This window comes from Corvus kubaryi, unplaced genomic scaffold (genome assembly GCF_017639235.1).
Source record: "Corvus kubaryi isolate FWS band 111438036 unplaced genomic scaffold, C.kubaryi_AGA036_p1.0 37382, whole genome shotgun sequence".
Lineage (NCBI taxonomy): Eukaryota > Metazoa > Chordata > Aves > Passeriformes > Corvidae > Corvus > Corvus kubaryi.
The window spans coordinates 5,197,291-5,223,335 of NW_024581124.1; the positions used below are offsets into that span (position 1 = coordinate 5,197,291).

Sequence of the window (26,045 nt, forward strand, 5' to 3'; positions counted from 1 at the left end):
CGCCACATCCGGGCACCCGCAGTGAGGGCGGGCGGGGCCGCGCGCGATCGCTGTGGCCGCGCAGCCGAGGGAGGTCGAGCCCTGCGAGGAGGTTGCTGAGGGGCGGCGGCGGCGGCGGCCCAGGCTCTCGGTCATGGCGGTGAGCGGCGGTTGCTGCCGGGGTTTTGGAGCGGGAGTGGCGGGGAAAGGGCTGAGGGGGGGCAGAGCCGGGGAGGGCCGCGTCGGGAGCCGTGTGCGCTGAGACACAAAATGGCGCCCGCCGCGCCTTCGGCTGCGGCGCCATGATGGGCTCGGGGAGGGGCGGCCGCGCTGCGCTCAACGCTTCAATCCATGTCTCCAGAAGTTTCTGCTTCATTCCTTGGGGCTTGGAGAGAGGCGAAGACTCCCTGGGACTGAGCCCCGGTGGTTCTATGGCTTGGGGGAGAAGTGCTGTGGCGATACTGGCGTTTCTCATGGGGAGTGTGGGGCGAAGCTTCTCTGTGAGGGGAGCGACCTGCTGTCTGTGCCGTGTTAAATTTTCGTTTCTCTACTTTTCTTCGCCCTTTGTGTTTGGTCACAGGTTTTTTTGTATCCAGTTAATTTCCTCCCATCGTGCTTTTTATGGTTAATATCGATGGGAAGCGCCTCTGCTGTAGTTACCACTGCCCTTCATGTTGAAACAGGGTCTAAGTGTAGTTTTATTTTCTCTGAAAAAATTCTGTCCTCTGGTAACGTATAAAGGAATTTCACCCCTGACTGGGTTGAGGAATCAGTAAAAGTTATCAGAGACTTTGCCTGATGTGGTTAATTTTTTCAAAAGTTGTTGAATAGTTTTGACAAAAAAAACCAACAAACCGGGCTTGAAAGTGGTAGAACTTTTCAAAGTTGACTTTAAGCGTTTTGCGGTGTCTAATCTGGTAATTAAGTATTTTATCTTGAAAGTTGGACCAGCGGTGAAACAGAACAGGGGGACTGTAAACTTCTGGAGAAAATTCTTTTAAAATTATTTTATTGTCGTTGTTATATAACTTAACCTGTTAAGATTAAGGTACATTTTTCTGTGAAAGGACTTTAATTATGTGCACGGGGTTTTGCACTTAGATTAAAGTATTAGTACTATATTCAGAGGTTCCTCTAAAGTGTAGGTGAGGAGCTTATTCAAGGTAACACTGTGCCTGTGGCCAGTCTGAGAACTGAGAATAATCTCCCTGAATGCTATCAGCTTTTTTATTGCTGGGGTTTTTTTTGTAGCACAGAGATTTCCTTCAGGTGCAGAGCACAAGGGCACTAATGAGCAGCACTGTGTAAATAATGAGATTGGTGGCCTTGGAAAATGTGGCAGTGGGCTCAGTTTCACTTGGATGGTGTGTTTTAAATTCCAGCTAATTTACACTCTTAGCTGATATTCTCGTTCTTCTCAAGTAGCTTCAAAATGTAAACAGTAGTAGCTGAAATATAAATCCAAATATTTACCTGTAGCATGTAATGAAGAAAGTCTGCCATTAGTACACAGTATATTAATGACAATCTGCAATGCCTGTTGTGTAAGAAAAAGCAGCTGCTTTGTTTTCAAAGCAGTGGATGTAAATGAACATTTGAGAGATTTTCACGTCTTGTTCAATTTGCAAACCGTTGATCAGTTGCAGTGAGTGGATAGCTGTAAGTTTGAGTCGTCTGCTACACTAAATGTCTTCCTGAGTAGCGATTCTGGGCCAAATGATGACCTTAGTGACATCTTCTGCAGCCCCATGGTGTTCAGAAGGTTTGATTATGACTGGCACTTAGGAGATCAGGACACAACCAGTGAACCTGTAAAATCATTAATGAGAGCAGATTCACCTTCTCAGTGTGTACTTTCTCACTCTGTTCCTTTCAGTGCATTGTACACCAGTTGTACTCATTTACCTCTCACAGACTGAGTTATAGAGTATCTTGATTTCACAAGAATAGTTTTTGGATTTAGTCCTCCTAGATCAAAGTTTAGAAGGAGTGAAGGGAACATCTTGGTTTTCATTATCTGAGGAAAATGCAATATTGTCGGAACAGGTGTAAGTGACCTGTATGTGCTCTCATACAAATAAATATTTTTGCACAGAGATACTGTTGAGGTGTTTCCTCATTCCAGAGTTAGCTGTCTAACACTAAAACAATGCACCTTGCTGCATTTCTCTCTTCAAAGTTCATTCCATGCTTCAGAACACTCTGGGGATTTTGTGCTGTGCCTCAGTAATGCCCAAACTTGTGAGGTCACTCAGATCTGTTGGGACAGCATTGTCCTTAAGTAATCCTGGTCATGGAAATGCTAAAAAGTGATTGAGCTACAAACACCATTTAGAGAAAACTGCATCAGAGTTTAGTGTTACTGATACTCTCAGAAGTACATGGAAAAAATAAAGTACACTTTAATGTAGTGAGAAAGCAAAATGTTCATTTTATATCAGTTCTCTTTATTAAAATCTTGAAAAATCAATTTGCATGCATTTACACAGTTCACTGCAAGTCTATAAAGCTATTGTCCGAGCATGGGATGAACACAGCATTGTCTTTACAGAGAAAAAATTAGGTGTATCTTCAGAGGAAGCATGAGGTAAATTGGTTTTTTCTTGGTTTTTAGTCCTAAGCTTCTGCTTTTTAAACGTCCTGTCTTCATGTGTAGGGTAGTGATACAGAACGAGATGGAGTAGTCCCAGAAAAATCCTCTCCAGAAAGAGAGAAGAAAAAGGAACAATCAGATGCCTCCAGTTCTCCCAGAACATCAAAGCATCATTATTCGAGATCACGCTCACGGTCAAGGGAAAGAAGACGGAAATCAGGTATGGTCTCGATGGAAGCAAACTGCTTGTAGAGCTGAATTCTCTTTGAAGCAATTTTGGGAAAAACAGACCTAGCTCTAGTAACTTTTTAGAACTGGGAAAAAAATGGATCTGCTAACTTCAGGGGTGTATCCTAAATATTGAAACTGCTGAGGGAAAAGGTCTTATCAGTGTTGAGGGGATCGGGGAGGGGGGACATGATCAGACCGCACCAAACAGGAAACTGTCTTGTTTTGTTTCGTTTTGATTAGATAAGCATAGACTGGGATATTTTTGCATGGTTGTAAGGAGAGTAAGGTTACCTGGCCGGAAAACATGATTGGAGTATGATGTGGGTTAGTTTTTCACCGTCACTGCAAAGAACTGGGACTAACAACCAGAGTTTGCTTTCTGCAGTAGATATTCAAATAGTGCTGTTTGGTTTTTATGTTTTGACTTTAAGGGGTGGAGTAACAGAAAGGAGCTAGAAAGATTATAGCCAGGTGATCATCTCTTTATCTTGGTAAATGACAGTAAATGTTTTCTTCTCCAGATACTGAAGGCAGAAAACACAGAAGCCGGAGCAGAAGCAAAGAGGTAATTAACACTTTGTAGCGTTTAGGTAATTGTACATCTTAAAAGATATCTTGTAGTAATGCACATATGTATGTGTAAACCTATATAAATGACTTTATGGTAAGTACAAGAAATTGAAAACTTTAAGCTTTAAAAATGGATATGGAGAGCCTTTCATAGTGAAGCATGATTGCAGCCATCATGTTGACAAGGTAATAGCTTTATAGAGAGTGCTTTCAGAAACTAGTAACTTAATTTCTTTCTTTTTTTTTCTTCTTTTTTTTTTTAATTTTTGTGGAAACAGCCGAGAGAGTTCATGTGGAGAAGTAGGATGGTGTTCTTGATCACTTTTACAGAGCTTCCATTATCCAAAAGCCTTGGGTGGCTTTGTTCCTGGCCAGTGTTCAGGACTTTGAATAATACATACCTGTCTACTTAGGTGTATTAAAAATAATTCCCCACTGGACTGCACTATGTTTATTGCATCCTTTAATTGTAAAGGCTGTCATAGCTTGACAAACAAGCTGAGTCAGCTGGAAATGTGACAGTAGCAGCAAAAATTTCAGAGGGCTGTCTCTTAAAATAAATGAATGTGTATGTGTATATATAGGGGAGTGAGAAGAGACAGCATCAATAATGCCTTAAAAATAACTGGCTCACACACCAGAGAAGAGCTGAAACAAGCAAACCAGGAGCATCGAAATAATCATAAAGAAGCTTAAGCCGTGTGGGGCAATAGGCTGGGACAGATAAGGGACTTTTTAACTTCAAACCCGGGTCAGGAACTTCTCCCTCCCACATTCCAATGGAAGCTCTGTTTAAAAAAAAAAAAAAAGGAGGAAAGAAAAATCTAGGCGAGTTTTTGTGAAATTGAATAATATATTGTTTAGCTCACATGATAACATTTCTATAATAAATCATACTCAGCGTGCTAATGCGCGAAGAGACTGAACTGAAGACGCTGCAGACTCAGATAGCAAAATTATAAGCCTACTTCATGATAAGGTAACTATTAGTCATTCAAACTCATATTTCCCTTAAAAATATCTTAAATCCGTTATGGGATATAATGGTGGTTTTATTACTAAGTGTGTGTCTGAAAAATGTGATTAAAATAAAAAATTCTAAGACTCTTTAATGATTAAAAACAAAGGTGTTTAAAATCCTGTCCAGTGCTTTGCTAGGTTGTTGGATCTAATCTTACACAATTTATTTAGCAGCTTTTAAGTTTCACAGAGTGAACACATGAGAAATTATCTCCCACAGTAGATGTACTGTTGTCATTGATTTGCAATATTAAGCTCTGTCTGTAGACTAAATGCTGAATATCAGTAATTCTTCTTAGTATGTATGTGAGAACTATTTATATAAATACATACTTAAAATTAGTGTACAGGTAACCTCAGATGTAACAACTGATTATTATAGGAGTTAAAAATGAAATACTGTGAAAGCAGGAAAATTATCTAATATTTGTTAACTTGAAGAACAGTAATCAAATATATTTAGAAATGGATACCAATTAATAAAAAGTTAGGTTTGGACAAGTGGGTATAATATATTCTCCAGATTCATTTGAGAAAGAGTTCTGATGGAAGAAAAGGTTTTATGAGTAGTTAACAGATACAGATAAGCAAGAAAACCAACCAAACAACTTTTGAATAATTGGGGTTTATCTAAAATGAATGTATCATGCTTGATCTGTGACTTGAGCAGAACATTATTAAAATGTAACACTTAGTGGGCTATACTTTTGTGCTGGAAAGGTTTCAAAACACACTGGATATATTAAGAAAGGGTGTTGATGTCACGACTTAGTCTCTAAGGAGAGCACTGGCAAAAATCGGGTCTGACCTTGCTAAATATTTTTGGCATTGCAGCTATAAAAAGGAATTTTTTTTTTTTTTCTTTTTTTAAGAGGCACTGCAGGAAGGAATTGCGGTATAGTGGAGCAGCATATCTGTAATTTAAAACTACTGTGGGAAGTCTGAGTGATGCATGTTCGTTTGAAATACTAAAAGTGGGATGTCAGCCATGTAAATTATCACTTTGCTTAGTAAAAACTGTTGGAAGTTACTGAAGAGAGTTTTGCTCTAGAAAATAATTACTCAGTGATGACTAGAAGATTTTTTTAGTTCTAAAAGCAAAATAGTATGTCTGTAACTATGTGTGGATTTTAGTAACTTTCTACATGGAAGGCTTAGGCAAATATTAAATAGTCACTGCAGCTCTGTTTATATACATGCATATTCATAAATTGTCAGGTTCTTTAAGATAGGTACTTACGTGCTTGGAATGGAGACAATAACTGAAAAGGACAGGTTTTTTGTTACAATGCTGTGAGTCTTATATGGAAGCACTGTAAAGATACCTTGATGGATACCTTAAAAATCTTTTATAGACAGTGGGAGGAGGGAAAAGGGGAAAAAATGATAAGAGTTCATTTGCAACTTTGGGTAGTTGGTGGCATTAGGTAAAGCAGCCGTGGCTCATGATTGAGTCACACTCCTAAGGTTACTAATGTTGCATCACAACTTAGCATTTTTATCTTCTGATACCCATACTAACTCTCTTTGTTGCACTATTTTCCTGAAAGAACCAACTTCTTCTTAAAACAGGCAAGAAGACATGAATCCAAAGAGAAGTCCTCCAAGAAGCACAAATCTGAAGACCACAATGACAAAGAGCATTCTTCTGACAAGGGAAGAGATAGCCTAAATTCATCTGAAAATGGTGAGGAGAGGCATAAACGCAAAGAGAGAAAGTCATCCAGAGGGAGGAGTCATTCAAGATCCAGGTCTCGGGAAAGGTAAGTTGTTATATGTGATTATTGTGTGAGTGTATTTCCAAAAGGCATATTTGGAATTATTGTAGACTACTGAAGTACAGCTGAGCTCTGTTCCTGACCTAGTGTAAAGGATCAGTTTATATTGCATGTTTCAGTTTTCACTGGGTAGTGCGTTTGTAGATAGTTTTTTTGCAGATTGGTTTGAAATAAAAGTATAAAATAGCTCTCAGACTTTATGTAGGGATGTGTCTCATGTTTATAATTGGTATAGAAAATATTAAACAGAGTATTAAATGTATCCTATTGTCAGTGACAGGAAAGCAAATACACTTAGGCTCTTTACCTCCTAGATCATGAGCTTCCTCAGAGGGAGTGCTGGCCAGTTCTCCTTGCCTGGTAGCCCACCCAGCATGTTCTGAGGGTAGGAAAATTGCCTGGGACAAACAGGCTGCTGCCAGCAGAACTTCTTCCTTTGTAGCTGAGGGATCTGCAGCAAACAGGGTAGCAAGGAACAAGCTTTGGCTAATGACAGGCTGAGGGACTGGATGTGACTCACAGGCTGGAATTTGAGCATCTTTCCCAGAGGTCTTCAAATACCATGGAGAGGAGCAGGATTTTGTTGCCTTGGATTTAACACTCTTACATCAGATTAGTTTGGCTTTATATTTGTTTTGAGATGTACACTAAAGTGAACAGCTAAAAATAAGTGTCGTTGAGTATGGTTATTTACATAAACTGTGCAGCTCAGTTGTGGCTGGTGGTGGGGTTTGGTTCCCTTCCCATTTCATCCCTTTCCTACAGCTTAACCTGTTCTAGGCATGAGAATTTCCATGTGTAGTTTGTAGTCTCCCCACCCTGCCTGGTCCATTTTTTTCTCTGTGGTGACGAACCCATGTGTAAGTCCTTAAGTACAAACTGCATTTGAACACAAGAATATGTATAAGAATTCGGGGCATGTGTTTCAGACGTCATCGTAGTAGAAGTCGTGATAGGAAAAAATCCCGATCTCGCAGCAGAGAGAGAAAGCGACGGATCAGATCTCGCTCTAGATCAAGATCTAGACACAGACATAGAAGTAGAAGTAAAAGCAGAACTAGGAGCAGAAGCAGGTAAGTGTTGCCTTCCGTATACTTGGTGACGTTTGGTTGAACATTCTGTGGTGGGCTGATGGGATGGATTTGCCATTTAATGTCTGTTCAGTGCGGCTAAATGTGTTGGGCCTTTTTGCAGCTGTGCTGAGAGAGTGGGTTCAGGACTGGGTGGCTTGCTTAGTCTTACAGAGACATTTGTCCTAGACAGCTGAAAGGTCTCAAACTCTTGGCTTTTCATAGTTTGACTTCTTGTTACCAATATTATTGAAGTGGGAAGAACTGAAGAATAAGGTACAGGTGACCCTTTCGTGTGTTTGATTAAATAGTAGTGTGGTTGGCATAGTGGTGTATTTATCCCTTCAGTTTGTGTATGTAGGAGAAAAGGAGAGTTTAACTGGGAATCACTGGCTGTCAGAGCAGATACACAGATCAGAAACTAATTCTGATCAGCTCCACAAAGTTAAGTTAATTTTTCTGTGAAGTGACAGTTGGGGTGGTGCTAAGGTGAATTTTAGTTCAGATGGATCATTTCTGATGTGAATGTACTCTTCAGTGTTAGTGATTACGAGCTCCTCTTTGTCAAGTTCTCAAGCTTGAGAATATTTATAACATTAATTTTTTTCCCTTCAGTGTTTTGATGTCTTCCTTTAATTGTAGAAGCACTTGATCTAGATACATACTGTCTTGGTCTGGGTCTGTGACAGAGTTGAGATTCCATACCTCATGTAGGATATGCTGAAGTTGACATTTTCATCGCTGTATAGAAGTTAATGTTTTTCAATACTGATAATGCATTCAGTATTTTGGTGTAGAATTCTGAGTCTCTGTATCACCTTTGCATTCTTAATGCCCTGTAGGATTTTCTCAATGGTGAAGCTGAAATACAACTTAATGACTGCTACAGATGTTTTGTTGAAAGTAGTTTGAATGAAAATCAGTGTCCCTGCAGAGCTCCAAGAAAGTGTTGACAGTGTTCCAGTTCTTAGTGTGTTTTCACCAGAATATTTTAAATTGCCCTATGACTGGTTATGACTACTCAACATTACAGTGGAACATTGGAGTCTTAACAATCACACTCGTGTAATGCTACAACATCCCTTGTGAAACTGTTCAGAAGACCTATCTTTCTGAAGAAATAGTTGAATTACATGGTTTGTGTCATATTTTTGATATGCACTTTCTACCAAACATTGAGCTGGGGTGAGTAGAGCTGGGTCTGCAGTTGGTACACGTTACTTGTATTTAATGGTATTTAAGCCACATTCAGCACGTTCTGCAAGGCTTTGGCTCCCCGTTTTTACCAGTTACTGTAGATAATGTGCACATACTGTTTTTAAAAGTCATTTTGAATGTTGTGTTTAATGGCTCCATAAAAACTTCATGCCCCAGAATAGATTTTGGCTTCTGCAGTGGAATTCAAATTACCTGAAACAAAACATCAAAGGTGGGAAGAAAACGTAAGGGATAGTCATAGCTTAGGAGTTTCTCCAACTGGAAACAGGCCTCGTGGGATACTGGTGGACATACTGCAAGAATCCTTTTCTTTTAAGTACTCTTTGTGTCTTGCACATCCTAGAGGGTGCATGTAAATGAGGCATAAGTCTTTTTTTTATCCGGAGCTAGAACACTTAATCAAGTTCAGGGCTCAGACAAAGCCCAGAAAAGAAAGTGACTTATGGGGCAATCCTCAAGGCAAACTCTGCACAAGCCAGATAAACATGAGGTGGAAATCTACCCTGTTAAAGCTCAGCCTGTGAAAGGAATTCCCTCATTCCTGACATCCAGTATTTGTTGTGTTACAGTGAGCAGGCTGTGGCAGAAGCATTTGTAAATGGCAGAGCTTGACTTTCTCTTGATGGTTCTTTGCATAATCTCAAACTCAGATTTTGAAGTGATCTGCCCTCACAGGCATTTAAAGCAATTTTTTTGTTTGTGAGTGCCTAGAACCTCCTAGCAGTTCTTTAGTGGTGTGGCTCTGATTAAATGCTAGGTGGAAAAGATGACACCAGCTGCTTGTTTCAAATGGAAATACTTCAATACAAAAGCTCAAATATTTATTTCCTTGATGTTTACCAGTGCAATAAAGCATCAGACCAAAGACAAGACCAAACAACAATAGTCAGCACGGGAAAAATGAAGGTATCTTTGAAACATGCATTACATCTTATCTCAGGAATGCAGATCTGTCACTTCCCAGTGCCTGAATCTGCATCTTGTCATCTTCTCTGAAAAGATAAGTCTTGCCTCCTTTGTATTCTACCAGATTTGTCATGTAAACAAGGATCTTTTTGTAACTTCAGTCTGCCTTTCATGATGTTTGTAGATGCTGCCCAGGTTGCAAACAGAAGAAAGGGAATATCTGAATGCCATGGAAAGTGGCTGTTGTCAAGTTAGCCATTATCCCCAGTTAGCTGTTACTCCAAATGGGTGATAATAACATTTAAAAAAATTGCAGAAACACCTTTGTGCATCTGAGCTTACTGATTATGGCAAATCTGGGAAAAGTGTGAGTGATATCACCTGTAAACTGAGCTTTGTTGAACACTCTCAGTGACTGTGACTTCTTAGTTTGAAACACCAGTGTCAGAGACTTAAACTGGGATAAACCCTATCTCTTGTACTGTAGATATTGATGATCCTGGCACAGAGGACTGCCAATAGTACTTTTTATGTATATTTTGAGTAGCTGTTATTTAGATGGGATTAGATATAAATGTCCTAAGAATGACTCCTGCTTGGAGGGAGGTGGGAAGAAGGTTAGTAAAGAAGAGTTGAACTGAATACTTTGGTATTTTGCTTAAAAATATATTCTAACTGGGTCATTTTCAGATGGTCAGGCTCCAGGTAATTCATGCTTCAGAGTTCTCTTCCCAAGAGAAACCCAAGACAAATCACATGTTCAGCTTAGTAGACTCCTTCAAAGCACATTTAGGGGAGAGTAATAGTAATTTCCTGAAGTACTATTCCACTTCTTAAATTGGGCCTCTTCAAAATGCTCCTTATTAACATAATTACAGTGCTTGGAGGTCTCTTATGGTTTTAATGCGTTCTTCTAGCTTGATTCATTCAAGTTCTCTTGCAATTGATTTTACCAGAAATTAGATGATTTTCCTTAGGATTTAGAATCTCTAGAGCAGATCTATTTGTTCTGAACACTTAAGTATGAGAGGGTAGATGAATACCCAGAGTTGTGCATTCTCGTACAGCTGGAAATCTTCAGTTTTAGCTCTGTGTTGTTACAAGGCAACTGTTGTAGTATAAACTCTCTGAAAAGATTTTCTTGAGAGCTCCAAATTAATTATAAAGCAAATTTTCAATGCTGTGATCAAATACTTTATGAAATGTTAAGCTGCAAGTGTACCTTCATTGTTTTAGCAACTGTTTAATTTGGTTACAGAGAGCGAAAGAAAAGAATTGAAAAGCCCCGAAGGTTCAGCAGGAGCCACAGCCGGAGTCCGAGCCCTCCGCCTTTCCGGGGACGGAACACAGCTATGGATGCACAGGAAGCCTTAGCCAGAAGGTCAGAAATTGTGGTGATTTTGATGATATGTGACATGTCTAGGCTCCTGATGTTGATTTTGCATGTCTAAATGGTTTTTATTTTCATGTGTCTTTAGGCTGGAAAGAGCAAAGAAACTGCAAGAACAGAGAGAGAAAGAAATGGTTGAAAAACAGAAGCAACAGGAAATGGCTGCAGGTAGTCCATGTGTATTAGATTAATTCTGAACAGCAGTGTGAGTGGAAGATGGAGTAGGCCTATGTTAATGGAGTGTTGCAATCTTATTTGACAGATGGGCAGGTTGTCTTTATGTAATTGCTAATAAGAACCACAGCGAGAACTAGGAAATGTTGAAAAAACCAAAACTGAAAAAAAAGAAACTAAACCCCAACAAAAACTATTGGGATTTCTTATTACTTGCTGAGTGTACAAGAAAAATGTTGTATCTTAGGCTGTTAAAGTATTTTATGATGGCCATTGGGCTGCTACTTGCTCAGGGGGCTATTTAGAACCACAAGGTGCATTAGTTTCACTTCTGGTTCTGGTTTATTTAAAACTGCTGGAGGCATGTTCCTTAGTTGACAAATCACATGTATTCATTTTATCATGCATTTGTTATTTGTGCACTTTCAACTTCTATTGAAGGGAAAAGTTTGAGGGGTTTGGCTTTTTTGTTTGGTTCTGGGGCAGGTTGGTGATTGGGTTTTGTGTGTGTGTTGGGGTTTTTCCCCAAAGTCTGAAGTTACTTCTAGCAAGTTCCCTTTGTTCCTCAGCGGCTGCAGCCACAGGAGGCTCTGTCATCAACGTTGCTGCTCTGCTGGCGTCAGGGACACAAGTGACCCCTCAGATCGCCATGGCAGCTCAGATGGCAGCGCTCCAGGCCAAGGCACTGGCAGAGACTGGCATAGCTGTGCCCAGCTATTACAACCCAGCAGCAGTGAACCCCATGAAGTTTGCTGAGCAAGAGAAAAAGCGGAAGATGCTTTGGCAAGGCAAAAAGGAAGGGGTAATGTTGGCTTTTCTTACCTTCATAAACTTGTTTGGGAGTATCTTGTACTCAGTTTAAGGATGCTGATTAATGTTATTTCCAGCACAACTGCTTTCATACCGGTTAGCAAGTTTTAATATCAGCCTGAGGTAAACTTTAGTAAAACCAGGAGCTGAGCTTTGATGATCCTTGTGGGTCCCTTCCAACTCAATGTTCTGTGATGTAGGAGTGCAAGGACTAAGATAATTAGTCCTTCCGTGATAAAATAGTTGTGACACAAGAGTCAAGGAAACCCCAAATATCATAAAGCCTCATAATCTGAGGTATAGTTGGATCTCAGTGTTACTTTTGTCAGTTTACCTACGACTTGCAACTAAACATCAAATCCAGATGGCCTCCCCTTACTGGGAAGGGATGGCTAAGGTACAGAGTGTATAATTGACCTCTCCTTTGTTGGACTGTGGAGATTTTTCATGTGGTAGTTGTGTCCTCTCCAGTTGCAGATTTCAAAGACAAGTCTGTTGACCTTGCTGGTAACTTTTCAGGACCAGAGTAATGCGATATTAACCCTAACAAAAGTTGTAAATACAAATAAGCCTTCATGCTTTTGTGCTGTGTCAAATGTCTTTGCAATTAGTGAAGTAAGAAAGGCACTTGTGGCAGTTGCTTTTTTGAAAAGTTGCTGGATTTCTGTAGAGTTTTTGCCTCCTGGTACTGTGGAAAAAATGGCCATTTTAATATTTGTAGTTTTGTCTTTTGTTACTCTGGTATAGAAGTGTTTGTTAGGCTGGTTTGCATCATGCAGCAGTTATGTAACAAGCTCCCTTACCTTTTCACAGACTATTCCATAAGATGTGAAAAACAAACCAGTTCCCATGGCAATGGTGGGATACAAAAGGGAGGGCAGGCAGGAGAACCCTGAATGCTCTCTGGGCACTTCTTCCTGAATTGTGCTGTATATTGATTAATTGCAATAAACAAATTCGGTTTTCCATAATTTACCTTAAGCCTGAATTCTCACCAGGCTTCCAGACCTTTGGAAATGCCCAAGGAAGGAACAAACCTCAGTTTTGAACACCATGGTTAGGTAGACTTCCCTCACAAAGAGCTGTGAGGATGCTGCAGGAGGAATGTCAGACTTGGAAACCTTTTACTTCTAGCCGTGGTACAGAATGGGCTCATGTTTAGCACTGTTGCTTTGCTTGCTGCTCTATTGTGCTATTAATGGAATCTTATGTAAAAAGGTGACACGTTTGTTTTGTTGTTTTTTTTTAATTCTGAACAGGATAAATCACAGTCTGCAGAAATATGGGAAAAACTAAATTTTGGAAATAAGGACCAAAATGTCAAATTCAGAAAACTGATGGGCATTAAGGTAAAGAATCCTGAATATGTAATTAAGTTTATTAACTGCAGGATAGTGATTTCTCTTTTTATTTTAGCGTACCTTAGCCAGTTAAGATTTTAAGAGCTTTTAAGTATCTACTAAGTTCAGAAACAGCATCTAAATTTGAATTTAATTCAAAAAGCAACTGGGTGAAGGCCTGTGTGTTTCTTGACAGAGAAAATCTGCACAAGGATGTTGCAGCAATAATCCTGTAGGAATTTGTGAGCCCCTGCTTGCCTGGAGCTGATGTTTTGTGTTCTGTTTCCAGAGCGAGGATGAAGCTGGCTGCAGTTCTGTGGACGAGGAGAGTTACAAAACGCTGAAGCAGCAGGAGGAGGTGTTCAGAAATCTGGATGCGCAGTATGAAATGGCAAGATCACAGACTCACACGCAAAGAGGAATGGGATTGGGGTTCACATCTTCCATGCGAGGAATGGATGCAGTTTGAAAAAAGAGCAGAAGAAAAAAAAAAGGCTGTTTTGAAGTTTGGGACTGTGGAAGGTTCTTGTTCACATGTTGGGTCCTTGTTCACCAAAAAGCTAGCATTCTAGCTTGCATGGGTGTTGCATTGACTTTAATTTATTGAAAAATACAATTTTTTTTGTAAATATCAGATTAGTGATACTGGTGTTAGTGTTGTAATCAGGTTATACCCACTTCCATTAAACTTGACAGAACTAGAGGAGGACAGTATTTTTTAGTTAAAAGTTCTACTTTTCAAACCAAGCAGCAGATGGGATGAACTCATACATGGATATTTCGTGTCCACTGTCTTGTGTACTTTTGTACTTTAACCTTGTACAGTTATTTTCAATTCTTGAAACATGAAAGAAACATTGTGTAGATGTTATTTAGCGGTCTGGGCCAATAGGCACATAATCCAGTGCAAAAAAACTGGTTAATAATAAAGACTTTTTTTTCTCTAAGGTCATATGGTAATTTGTCTTTTGGGCCAAACTCCCATCAGCCAGTTAAGAGAAGGAAAAACTTAAGGAGGTTTTGGTTTGGTTCTTTTGAAGTAGGATTTGCCTAAAATACTGCAGTGAGGGGCCTTACTGCAGCCACCCTACTTGAGATACTCTTGCCCTGCACGCTGCTGCCGCCCCGTCTCTCTCCACCTCCGACCCTTTCTCAGAAGAGGAAGAAAATTCCCAAACCGGGAGCGATGCCGGTTCTGGAGGCGGGAGCGCGTCCTCCATTTTTGAGTACGGCAAATGCTGCCGCGCCGCCTACACCTCCCAGCGTGAATCGCGCCCAGGCACCAGCCGCTCGGTGGCTCGCCGCCCCGAGGCACGTTGGGAGCTGTAGTCCGCGGCGAGCGTTGTCCCGCGCTTCCCGCCGCCCTTTGCCCCCGCCCCGCCCTTCCTGCGGCGGCCAAGATGGCGGCGGAGGTGGACTTCGGGGACCGCGAGCTCTTCGGGCAGCTGGAGGGCGAGCCCGGGCCGCCCTCGCCGCCCGCCCTGGAAGAGCCGGACCCGCTGCTGCAGCTCTACGAGCGGCTGCGCGACCGCGACGAGACGGTGCAGCGGCTGCGGGCGGAGAATATCCTGGCGGTAGAGGCAGGGCCCGCGCCGGGGCGGGGGAAGGCGGGCGCGCCGCTGCCGCCGGTTCCCTTCCGGGCCAGCCCGTCCCGGCCCTCCCGGGGGGCTCCGGCTCCTGCCCGGGGCTCTGTGGGAAAGAACCCTTGGTCTCCGCCGGAGCCCGGGCGCGTTCCGAAGGGGGAGAGTACTGAGCTGGGTGGGGAGGGGGAGCCGAGTCTGGTGCTCCCAGGCTTCCTTAGAGCGCTTTTCCATAGAAACTTTTATTCTCCGAGCGGCCGGGCGCGTGCCAGCCCCACCTCAGGAGGCGGCTCCGTCCTGGGATGCGGAGATGGCTATTGAAACGGCTCTCTGAAACTGAATTGCTGCGTTCTTGCCTTTCCGGGGAAAACAAACGCCTGTGTGTTCACTTTGACAATCCATTTTAACGCAGCTACAAATAATTTCAAATTGTTGAATTGGGACAGGTTCCCTGGAGGGTTTTTAGGTTTGCTGCTGCAGCAGAATGGAATCTGAAATGTGTTATAGTTTATTTCCCATTTACAAGTACGTGTGTACTACCGTTACCTTTCTTTTGTTGATGGTTGTATATATTTTTAAAATAAAATATTATAAATCTGTTAATACAACCATTGCATATAGTGCATGGCACTATCTGGATTGTCACAGCTAGTCCTCTTTTTCATTTGTTTGTTTTCATTTTATTGTGTTTCTTCAGCAACAGGTGGATTTGTAAATAATCCCCTGTGCAGTGAAAGGGAGGAATTGAAACTCTATTTGTTGTTCTGTGAAATTCTTGCTCGGTGTTTTCTTTTTTGCTTTGGTGTGGGTTTGTGTCTTCCAAAGGAAATCGTATTCCTTAACAATAAGTGAACATCAGGAACTTAAAAGGAAGCTGAGAATTCTGACTCGTCCTAGGTATGTTCATGTTGACTTAAAACACTGTATGATTTATATAGAGAGAATATATTTATTTATATGTGTATATATAGAGTTTATCTAAGATAAAAGCTGGCTGAGGTAACAATCTCCCACATCTTGTTTCAATGTCCTAATGCCTGCTCAGGTGTTGGGCTTCTAAAATGCCATTCCAGTTCCTGAAAAGTCTTTTGGAATTGAATAGCAGGAACTTGGTTGGTATTGCTGTAACTCTATTTGTGTGAATCTGTTTTATGAAACTCACCTGGTCTTCAGGGAAGCAGTTTTAACGTAAAGTTCAGCAGTGAGGGAAAATTACACTCAAATGTGTGAATAAATCTTAGTTAGAAGATTGTATAAATATACTGAAGTTAGAAGAGCAGGAAGAGAATTCTGTTCATGCAGAATTAAGTATTTCTGCAGTGTGGGGGTGTTTTGTTCTCCTTCCACCTCACACCAACCAACCTGCTTTGCTCAAGAGGATAGTTTCTGTTTAAGGGAATAGGATAGGAACTTCTTAAAAGGACAGATTTTGTATTGACCAAACCTTCCTCTCTGTGAGGTCCAGACTCAGCTATCAGCTGTGTGATAAAACTGGTGGGGAATATTTACTATACCCATTGTCTGTGTTCTGTGCTGTTCTAGTGGAATCTCAGTGGAAAACCCCAAAGTTGATGGACCTCTGTTGCAGATTTTATTTATGAACAATGTCATTACTAAGTAAGTATTTTCAGGTAAAAACAATCCTGACAGGAAACAGAGGCTTTTTTGTTTCTTTGGAAATAACAGTGTTGTGCCCAAAGGGTGGATATAGATTTTATTCAGTAACATACACTACTGAAGCTTGAAGGGGAGAAAGGATAATGGGCAGTATGACAGGAGTTCTGTTGCTTTCCTTAGCAATATCTGGTTTTATCACAAAATGAAGGGTGACTTCCAGGAGCTTGGAGTGGGTCTGAAGACCAGTTTGAATTTCAGGAATGTTGTGGGTAAAATATAAGAAATTAATCTTTCCCTGCCTTGGAGTTGATTTTTTGCCACACTCAGGTGCTCTCTAATATCAGATTGCATTTGTGTTGGTGGGGGTTGAGAGTGGGACAAAAAACAATTGGATTTTCCCCTTTTCTAAGTTATTTAGTAAATGTTAAATGCTTAAGAAAAGAGACATCTGCCCTTTGTTTCAGCCTTGCTCATACTTCATCTCTCTGTACTTTGTTCCATCCCAGGCGGTATCATCAAGAAATTGAAGATTTTATTTGTAGTTTAGTTCAAAAATATGAAGAGCAGAAGAGAAGTGAACAAGAAAAATCACACTTGAATGCTAAGCCCCAGGTACTTTAAAGCTCAAACTGTCACGAGATGCTTCTTCTCCTCCATCTCTGTAATGAGAATATCGAAATACTGCACTGTTAAATGTAACAAAAATCAAATCAAGTAGTTGTCAAACAGATGTATGTCCACTTGTTCCAAAAAATAGAGCCCAGGGCAAAGAAAAGATCCTTTCTGCCCATGAAAATGCTTCTTGAAAATTATCCCTAGTGAAATTTCAGTGAAAGAAAATTAATAAGTTGGTTTAAATAATTAAGAGAGCTTAATGCATCCTCTTCTTCATTTGGCCCAACTTTGAGTATATGTAAGAAAACAGCTGAACAACAGAACCTAAAAATTTACACTTTCTCCTCCTAGTTTAGAATTTTGATTCTTACTCAACCTTCACTTTTGAGTAAAAGGGTGGAATAGCACATTTCTCTCCATCTTTCCCTTAGCTTTTTTGGTGAGAATGAAAATGTTACTATGCAGTGTATTTCTCATCAAAGAAACCATTAGAAAGGGGCTGTGTCGTGCTTTGGGCTGTGTAAGGCTTCATGACTAATGTGGACATCTCCATCCTACTGTTGGTAAAAGGACAGAAGCTGATCCCCACATTCTCATGCCTTTTACATCACTAATTCAGGAGCTCCATTGATTTAAATTAATTATTTTTATTTTTGCTTTCCCTGTCAGCCCTCCAGTGTTGTTCTGGAAGAGGACTGTAAAGGAGCCAGCTCGAGTTCTAAAAAAGTGAAAGAAGCTTTTAGTGTAAGTTTTTGACTGTGCTCTTCCATGGTAGGTCTGACTCTTCATTCTCCACATTCAGTGTACACTGCCATTAAAATAAGATCTGTTAACTGCTGTTACACTGATAAATGAAATTTAAATTCAGCATGTTTTGGCTACATCAGTGCAAAAAAAATCTTACATGTACAGGTGTGGGCTTGTATTAATTGTAAATTCTTAGAGAATGGGGAAAAAAACCTGGAAGTATTTCAAGCAGTGTAAATTTATAGAAATGCTACCAATCTCACCTAAATACTGACACATTTCTGACAATTCTCTGACTTTTTTTCTGCAGGTTGTAGGAAGTGTTCTGTATTTTACCAATTTTTGTCTCGATAAACTGGGACAGCCTATTTTAAATGAGAATCCACAGCTGACAGAAGGATGGGAAATACCTAAGTATCCTGTTTGCTAAAACACGTTTCATTTTCCGTTTGTCAAATCCAAAGTATTCCAGTGGGTAAATTGAACTCAAATTCTCTTCAGTGGACTGTGTGTTTCTATCAAAACCATATTAATCATTAGAGATGGGATGCTTTAATGAGTCATTAATGACTTTTTTACTCAAAACAAATAAGTATTTTGATATAATTGACTTGCTGATTGCTATCCTGAGGGTGAATGCCTTATCCCCATAAATACATCTTGTGAATTTAGGAACTTCCTGGGCCAGTCCCTAACCAGGTTTGGAATGACAGCTCGTTGCTGATTGAATAAGTGTTCTCCCTCTGTAAAATCCACTCTCTGGGAGAAGAAAAGGGTAAACTCAAACATGCTGTAAAATGCTTTTTTCCAAATGTGGGAGCCAGAGGGAAAGTCTTTTATTAAAATTTAATTATGGAATGCTCTTAAACATGCATCCATTTTAAAGTTGCTTCTTTACTGTTTATTAAAGCCAATGTTTGAAAAGTAGAATTTAGGGAAATGCTGAAAAAAGTTGGAAAATGTTGAAATGTTTTTTAATATTGAAGTCTTCCATGATAAAAGAAATTGGACAGGACATTTCTCAAGTAACATCATCTCCCCAGTTTTCCAGTATTGCTTCTGTCCTGGAAAGACTCAGGACAAGAACCCGTTTCAGAGTTCATTTCTGCAATATCCAGTTCTTTAGCTTGTAATCAAGGTCATGTCATACACTAAAAATGTCATACATTAAAAAATTACTTGTATCTGAACATAAATTGCAAATTTACAATCTCCCAACCTCTGGATGAAGGAGGTAGATGCCTAATGGGAATTTCTCCTAAAATGCCAAGTTAAGTGTGGCTGAACTGATTCTGAGTGAAATGGTTCATCAGGCACTGGCTTCTAAATGACCCAGGTACTGCTCTCAGTGACCCTGTCGTTTTGAAACTCTATCAAAATGTGGTTTAGTAAGATTGCATTGCTGTGAAGCATTTCAGAATTATTAATGAAAATTTCTGCCTGTAAACAAGAGGGTTGTAGTTTTAGCAAGTGCTGATAAAGCATTGGGTAGAAATTTAGGAGGAAACATCATAAGCTCATCTTAGCAAATAGTTTATAGTAGATACCATTTTGTAGTTTATACTCTGGATTTCATATCAAGGACCCATTTGTAACTTAATGCAGATGAGTCAGTGTTCTACTCAAAGCACTGTTAAGTTTTCATTGATATTTTAAACAAAATTGAAATTTTGCTTCATCCAGTAGCAGTTCCTTATTGAAATCTAAAGATATCAGCAAGTTTTCAGCCAGATTCTCTCCCTAGATGGACAAGAAATACAAGTAAAACCCAAAAGGTTTGTATTATTCCTAAATATAAAGTTTTGAGCTGAAAAGTTCAGATGCACTCTGTGATTATTGCCCAATTGATAAACCCTTGGACATACTTTAAATTAAATAAACCAGAGCTGAGCTTTGCAGTCAGTGGGTCTGTTCTTTTATTGACTTTCTTTAGGAAGGGCCCAAAGTCAGTGTGTGAAAAGTTTCTGAATTTTTATACTTAATTCTTCTGTTTCTTGTCTTTTTAGTGATTGGTTTGTCATCCTTGGCACTGGTGTTGTGTCATGGTTACTGTTTTGTAGAACAGCTCCTGTCTGACTTACTTGATAGATTTTTAAGACTGACTGATCTGAGAGTTGATCAGTGTAGTTTTTGGGTGTAGTTTTTATGGGAGGTCAGAAGTGAAGGGAATTCAGTTTCCAGCTGGAGTTACCTTGGACACACGTTCTTGTGCCACACTTTTGTCTCCACTTCTGGTTCCCGTCCTAATTCAGTAAAAATGAATGTTCAGAAAATAAGTTTTCCTCTGAAATCTTGGTTTTTTCACCCCAGTAATATTGCAAATGTTTCCTGCCACGGTGTGAATTTACAAGGAAGATTTAAGTTGAAGCCAGCTGCAGTTCCATTCTGGGTTTTCAGTGCAGTTTCACAAAATTCATTCCTTGAAACTGTGGGCCAGGAGTTTCCAAAGGAATGGTCCTGCTCTGCTGTTTGTTTCTACTGGTGACTGATTCCCAGTATTGTGAAAAGGACTAGACCTCTGATGATACCATTTCCTATTTCCCTCTGCCCTTTCCTCATTTCCCATGTTTTTCTTAGCACTGTGAAATCAGCAGTACTCTGTTCCTCTATTTAAGGACTGACAAAAGTTTAAGAGAAGCGGAAGACAGCACATGACATCAGCAGTGAATGATTTTGTTTTTGTCTTTCTCAAGTCTAAACCTTAAAATCTTTCAAGAATGAAAATAATTAAATGTATTTAACATTGTAAAGTTGTTTTCAGGTTTAATTTGTGCATTTTTCAAGCAGGCCCAAACCTCATTGTTTCAATTGTGGTTCTGAAGACCATCAAATGAAAGACTGTTCAAAGGTAAAGTCACCAGTATTCCAAAGACTGCTGCTCTCCAAGCTTTATGTTGGGTGAAGGAGTGCATAAATTGTAAGTTGTCCAACTCTAAACTTCCCAATTGTATTATCTTTAAGCCACGAAATGCAGCTCGTATAAATGAGAAGAGAAAGGAGTTTTTGGAAGCTTGTGGTGATTCGAGCAATCAGAATTTTCAGCAGCGTTACCATGCAGAAGAAGTAGAAGAGAGGTTTGGAAAATTTAAGCCAGGAGTAATTAGGTATCTCTTTTCTTTCCATTTGCTGTTGCACTGCTTTTCTGGAATACCTCTTCTACCTTTGGAGTGCCAGATGTTAATTGCCAGAGTTTATTAAGTCCACCTGTTGCTCTTAATTATGAGTGTATTATGTTCGAATTTGCTAAATAGAATTTTGTTTAATAAATTGCAGAGATACTTTTCAAATGAAAATTCACTGCTAGCTGAATAGTCCTACTCTTTCCCTAATGCAGGGAGATAAGTATTACTGTTTGACATCTCAAATTGCAAATTTATGATGTTCCTACTAAAAATATATTCAAAAGTCTGCAAATTTTGAGCTTTGAGTGTCCTTTCCTCTCTATTCAAAACATTTAAAGAAATCACAGTATTGTGTGGCAGTCTCCAAAAAAATCACTAGTAAATTCAGTGTCAAGTTCCACCTTTCCTGTTGATAGCTACAGTCAAGGCCATGAGTCAGAAGTAGCAGGTCAAGTAGGTTATTCTTGGTGTAGAATTAAATCTAATAAAGGGTTTAAGCATATCAGAAAGGCAAAAAGTTGTATTTCATATCAGAGCTGGTTTTGATCTAGAGTTGTTGTATCTGGGATTCAAATGCAACACAGTTTGAGCTAAAACTCAGCTGTTCTACCTTGACAGCTGAAAACTCCACAAAATGTTCACAACGTTTTGTCACCAGTTAGGGATTTTTCTGGATGACATTTTGTTTTCTGTTTGTTTTCTCGACTTAGTGAGGTCCTTCAGGATGCCCTCGGTGTGACAGACAAGAGCCTGCCGCCGTTCATTTACCGCATGCGGCAGCTGGGGTACCCCCCGGGCTGGCTCAAGGAGGCCGAAATGGAGCACTCAGGACTGGCTCTGTATGATGGGAAAGGTGAGGCATATGGGGCTGCAATGCAGTTTTAGTATGAGGCTGTGGACTGGCTGCACCCTCCTCAGGAGACAAAAAAGTAACTGGTTTGTAAACCATCTTCCTCGTGGAAGAGTTGCAGAGAATGTTGCGTATCAAGTCTTTTATTCCTGTAAAAATACACCTTTTTATCTGCTATGGTGTAACAATGAAACAAATTCCATAATGATTGGATTACAAAGATGGAGACTGTCAGTGGGGTTTCACTGTTAAAACCTGGAGTTGGGTGAAACTGCAAGACTTGCAAATCTCTTTTTGTCCAATTTCCTCTCCCTTTTCCTCTTAACGTTTTATGAAAGAAGCCGTAATATTCTGTAACTTACTCTTATACAGGAACAAAACCACCAGCAAGCAAACAACACATTTCTTGAAACCCAACTTAAGTAATTTACCAGCTTTTTGCTAATGACCAACATTTATGCTGCATCTCAGAACAGTCCTGATGACAAATTCTGAGGGTGGTAATGGTACCTGAAGAGCAGTTGTGTAGAAGTATCCAGCTGGTTTCTGGGGAGGCTTCATGCCTGTATCTGATGGATTTGGTCACTCTTACTGCCTCTGTGGATTTCAAAACCTTCTATCAATACTTAGATTCCAAACCCCTGTTCTTAAATCCTGTGGATGTTTTCAGTGGTGTTCTTAATTAACATCAATAACAATTATATTCCATTATAGGTGATGTTGAAGAAGATGAGGGCTCTCCCCAACCCAAACGTATCACTTACGATGTGTCAAAGTTGGTAAATTATCCAGGCTTTAATATATCCACTCCCAGTGGGATCCCAGATGTGAGTAGCTGTTCTCTGTCTTCTAAACCACATGCTGAATGACAGTAATTGCTTTTAGCCAAGAGTTAAATGTTTTGTATTCTGCATCTGGCAATTTCCTTTCAACAGTCTCTTCTTTTTACGCCCTTGGTTTGGGGCTGGGGGTTGTAATTAACGTGACATCCATCTAACTGATACTTGTTATAGTTCTTGTGCTAGGGTCTAACAGTGCTGCTGTGGGGATTATTTCCATGAGACCAACAGGACAGTTTGCTGTTTTTTAAACACGAAACCTCATGCATGAATGGCTGTTTTTTCCATACGTGTAAATTTTCTGAATGTTCTTGGACTGTGAAAATCCCTGTGGGTGTTTCCATAAATATAATTTTGATCACAAAAAATGACATCAGCTCAGTCAGTGAGCAACTTCTGCAAAGCTTTGTAACAACTAGAATTAAACAAGTCAGAAGGCCCACATCTTGGGTGCCCGCTTAAGCACAGAGCACACAGGAAATGTGGGTGCTGCGCTTTTATCTTCAAAAGCATTTTAACCTGCTGTCAGTGAATTCCATCACTGATCTTAGTGCCTGTGCATTAAAAAGAAGCACTTGTGCATTTACACCTTTACATTTGCCCATTTAGTGGCCTCCAAATGTGTTTATTCATTCAGTGTTATTAACCAAAGTTCTGTTATTAACCAACCATATGCAACATTATTTCTCTTTTTTTTTTTCTTTTTGCTGTAGGAATGGCAGATGTTTGGTTCCATCCCCATGCAACCATCTCAACAGAAGGATGTTTTTGCTCACTACCTTTCTAATTACCAGGAGGTGAATATATCTCCTTGTTATTAAAAAAACCAATGTTGTCTTTTAGTGTAGGTCATGATGATCTCTTGCTTGTATCTTCTTTCTGCACAAGGCGACAGACTTTTTATTGACACTAATGGGGGTGAAATGCTGATCTGGCTTCTGTTTTAACAGAAGATGGCTTTGTGTTTAAAATGAATTCCATTATTTCACTTAATGTTAGCAGATCCCAGTTGTGCAATGATTTATATTGGGAAAAAAGTTTGCTGTGAATTTACACAACCTAGAAGTTCCAGAATCCCCTAATAAGTGAGAAGCTTGTTAGGTTGCCATAGCCATGGCATCCCTCAAACATCAATGTCTATTTACATACTGAGTCCCCAAATAATTGTATAGTTACAAAATTGCATTAATTCTTAAAGCTGGAAATGTTAGCCTGTACACTATAATACTAATTCTTTTTTGTTTTGTGGATATTTTCTCTCCAGCCAAGTCCAAAATGCAGCAACAAAAGGGCTGCGCCTCAGTCAAAGTCTCATCACTCCAAACGACCAAGAGACGACAATTCAGAGACAGCAGCAGCTGACATGGACCTGGACTCTGGTATCGTCATTCTGCATTTTTTTTCCCTAGGTTCAACTTCTATTTTCAAAATAACTTGCTCTGAATTGAAATGTGAGAGTTAAAAGGAGAAGCCAATGTGTTAGTAGTCATTTTGGTGGTATTTAATGTCAGAGCTGACAGAGGCCAGCAGTGTCCTACTGCAGTGGCATTTGGTGTGATTGTCACAGTGGTTTTCATATCTTCCAGTAGCAAACAGGAAGTTTCAGGTGTGCTGAGAGCAATTGCAATGTTATGTTAAAAATTCTGATCTCTTTACTTCAGGAGCATCCTAAAGAAACTTCTGTTAAGAAGACCCCCAAATCCCTAAGTCTTTGGATGAAATAACATAAATTTGCAAGCTTACAGCTTCTTAAAAATGGCAAGCTCAGGGGAGGAGGATTCAGGGTTGTTTACATGTTAGAATAGCTGGAGAAACTTCTCGCTTTCCTTTTGAAGTCCGTTATGAGGAATCCTCCATTGTGTCTCAATGTGAAATGAGTTTGTTCTTAATACCTTCAAGAGTAATTTTTTTTCCTTGTATGGCTGGCAGAGTCAAAATCCCAAAAAACAGTTTTGGTGGATATGAAAACCTTCGTAAAGTTTGTTCTGTCTCAGCTGAAAACCAAGGATGAGAAGACATAAATCTGGTAGTTAATCAGAGCATTGGCACTCTGAATCTTGTCCTGGTCAGATTTCAGGTTATAAAAGGTGTCTTTTCATCTCTTTCTAGATCTGGAAGGGGCACAGAGATCTCAAACTCCCAACAGTTTCCAGTTCCAACCTCCGCTGCCACCTGGGTCTCCATCGATGTCCACTCCTCCGCCTGTGCCACGAGGAACACCCCCACTCACACCCCCTCAGCCTTCCACACCCACCCACTCTCCCCTCCCTAGGACTACTCCACCACCAAACCCTTCCAGTGATAGTCCTCTGCCCAAAATAGTGGACTCAGTCATGGATGAGGATACTCTGACATTGGAAGAGCTGGAGGAGCAGCAGAGGTTAATCTGGGCAGCGCTGGAGCAGGCAGAGAGCACAAACAGTGACTCTGATATTCCTGCTGACACACCTTTAACTGGGAATTCCCTTACCTCATCGCCAGCCAGGAATGAAGCAGATCTTGTTGCAGAAGTCAGGTCACCTGAGAAAGTGATCTCAGTGGAAACAGAGTTTTCTGACATCAGTGAGCAGATCCCAGAAAACGAATGTTCTATAACCAGTCCAAATCTAGAGGACAGTTTGCTTGACTTAAAGGAAAATCCTGATAATGCAGTTTCTGAAGATCTGCTGGATGATACCCTGCCTGCTCCCAACCCTGAGGTTAATGAGGAGGAAAACACAGGTGGTAATAAAGTGCCCACAAGCACTGGATCATCTGTGAAAAAATCTGGACTTGTTCCTGACATGAGCAAGTTTGCTGCAGGCATCACACCATTTGAATTTGAAAACATGGCAGAATCAACTGGGGTTTATCTACGGATAAGAAGCCTGTTAAAAAATTCCCCAAGAAACCAGCAAAAGAAAAAGACTTAAATCTTAACTGGTCTTTTGTTTTCTTATGTCCAAATCCCTTCTGTTTCCCCCCCAGTTTTACAAACTCAGATAACCTCCTTCATCTTACAGGAAAGAGAAAATCTTGACAAATGCAGGTCTGCCCTGTTCTTCCTTAGTATCGAAGTCAGTGCAGGTTTGATCTTGTCCAGGAGTAGCGACGCAGTCAGAAAATGTAGAATTTTCCCAAATTGCATGCTTCCACTAAGGAATAACAGGACTGATGATTTGTTAAGAGCATTTTATTTGCCAATACTCGAGACTCTAAAATGCAGAGTTTGTGGTTTGGTGTTCATTATTTTGGCTAAGATTTTTATTGTCCTTGAGTTTCAGGTGGATTGGTGATTTTTTTTAATATCTGTCCTTTGTACAATAATCTACACTTTATACATTTTGCTAATTATCCTGTAGATAAGTTTAATATATTCGGAATGTTTTTAAAAAGGTCTGATGTTAGATTTCCCACATGAAAGTCTTGGCAATTGGAGGAAAATAATTGGGGATTACAGTGCTATTTTCACCATTTCAAGTATTTTTATAAATTATTTATGTGGGTCTGTTTTAATTGCCACTGTATCTTTTGTAGCATCGTCCTTCATGTAAACTTGCTGTACATACATGTTCGTGGTTGTCTACAGAGGTTTAATAAATGAGCTTTTAGCTAAA

The 26,045-nt window shown here is 40.1% G+C and overlaps 2 protein-coding genes across 4 annotated transcripts; both read left to right on the forward strand.

The window, feature by feature from the left end:
* The first annotated feature begins 27 nt into the window (after positions 1-27).
* Positions 28-14,026, forward strand: RSRC2 (arginine and serine rich coiled-coil 2). 3 transcript variants are annotated; one of them, XM_042035066.1, is made up of 10 exons: positions 28-139; positions 2,636-2,792; positions 3,325-3,368; positions 5,966-6,156; positions 7,101-7,244; positions 10,624-10,746; positions 10,844-10,923; positions 11,499-11,731; positions 12,999-13,088; positions 13,369-14,026. In XM_042035066.1, the coding sequence occupies exons 1-10, from the start codon at positions 134-136 to the stop codon at positions 13,546-13,548; spliced, it is 1,248 nt and encodes a 415-aa protein (XP_041891000.1). In that variant the 5' UTR covers positions 28-133; the 3' UTR covers positions 13,549-14,026. The 3 variants fall into 3 exon arrangements, with proteins under 3 accessions (XP_041891000.1, XP_041891001.1, XP_041891002.1); XM_042035067.1 differs by having other exon boundaries at positions 39-139; positions 5,944-6,156; XM_042035068.1 differs by lacking the exon at positions 28-139 and adding an exon at positions 4,275-4,352 and having other exon boundaries at positions 5,944-6,156.
* Positions 14,027-14,446: 420 nt separating this feature from the next.
* Positions 14,447-26,045, forward strand: ZCCHC8 (zinc finger CCHC-type containing 8). The gene is made up of 14 exons (XM_042035064.1): positions 14,447-14,642; positions 15,514-15,556; positions 16,202-16,276; positions 16,783-16,888; positions 17,561-17,635; positions 17,949-18,052; positions 19,348-19,413; positions 20,426-20,486; positions 20,600-20,742; positions 21,471-21,613; positions 22,325-22,437; positions 23,163-23,246; positions 23,714-23,828; positions 24,559-26,045. The coding sequence occupies exons 1-14, from the start codon at positions 14,480-14,482 to the stop codon at positions 25,359-25,361; spliced, it is 2,094 nt and encodes a 697-aa protein (XP_041890998.1). The 5' UTR covers positions 14,447-14,479; the 3' UTR covers positions 25,362-26,045.

Excerpts from the sequence above, each read along its gene's own strand:
- RSRC2 (XM_042035066.1), top strand. Across the intron at positions 10,747-10,843 it reads CAGGAAGCCTTAGCCAGAAG|GCTGGAAAGAGCAAAGAAAC; the intron begins GTCAGAAATTGT and ends ATGTGTCTTTAG. Across the intron at positions 11,732-12,998 it reads GGCAAGGCAAAAAGGAAGGG|GATAAATCACAGTCTGCAGA; the intron begins GTAATGTTGGCT and ends AATTCTGAACAG.
- ZCCHC8 (XM_042035064.1), top strand. The coding sequence starts at position 14,480 with ATGGCGGCGGAGGTGGACTTCGGGGACCGCGAGCTCTTCGGGCAGCTG. Across the intron at positions 18,053-19,347 it reads GAAGGATGGGAAATACCTAA|ATATCAGCAAGTTTTCAGCC; the intron begins GTATCCTGTTTG and ends TGAAATCTAAAG. Across the intron at positions 22,438-23,162 it reads CTCCCAGTGGGATCCCAGAT|GAATGGCAGATGTTTGGTTC; the intron begins GTGAGTAGCTGT and ends TTTTTGCTGTAG.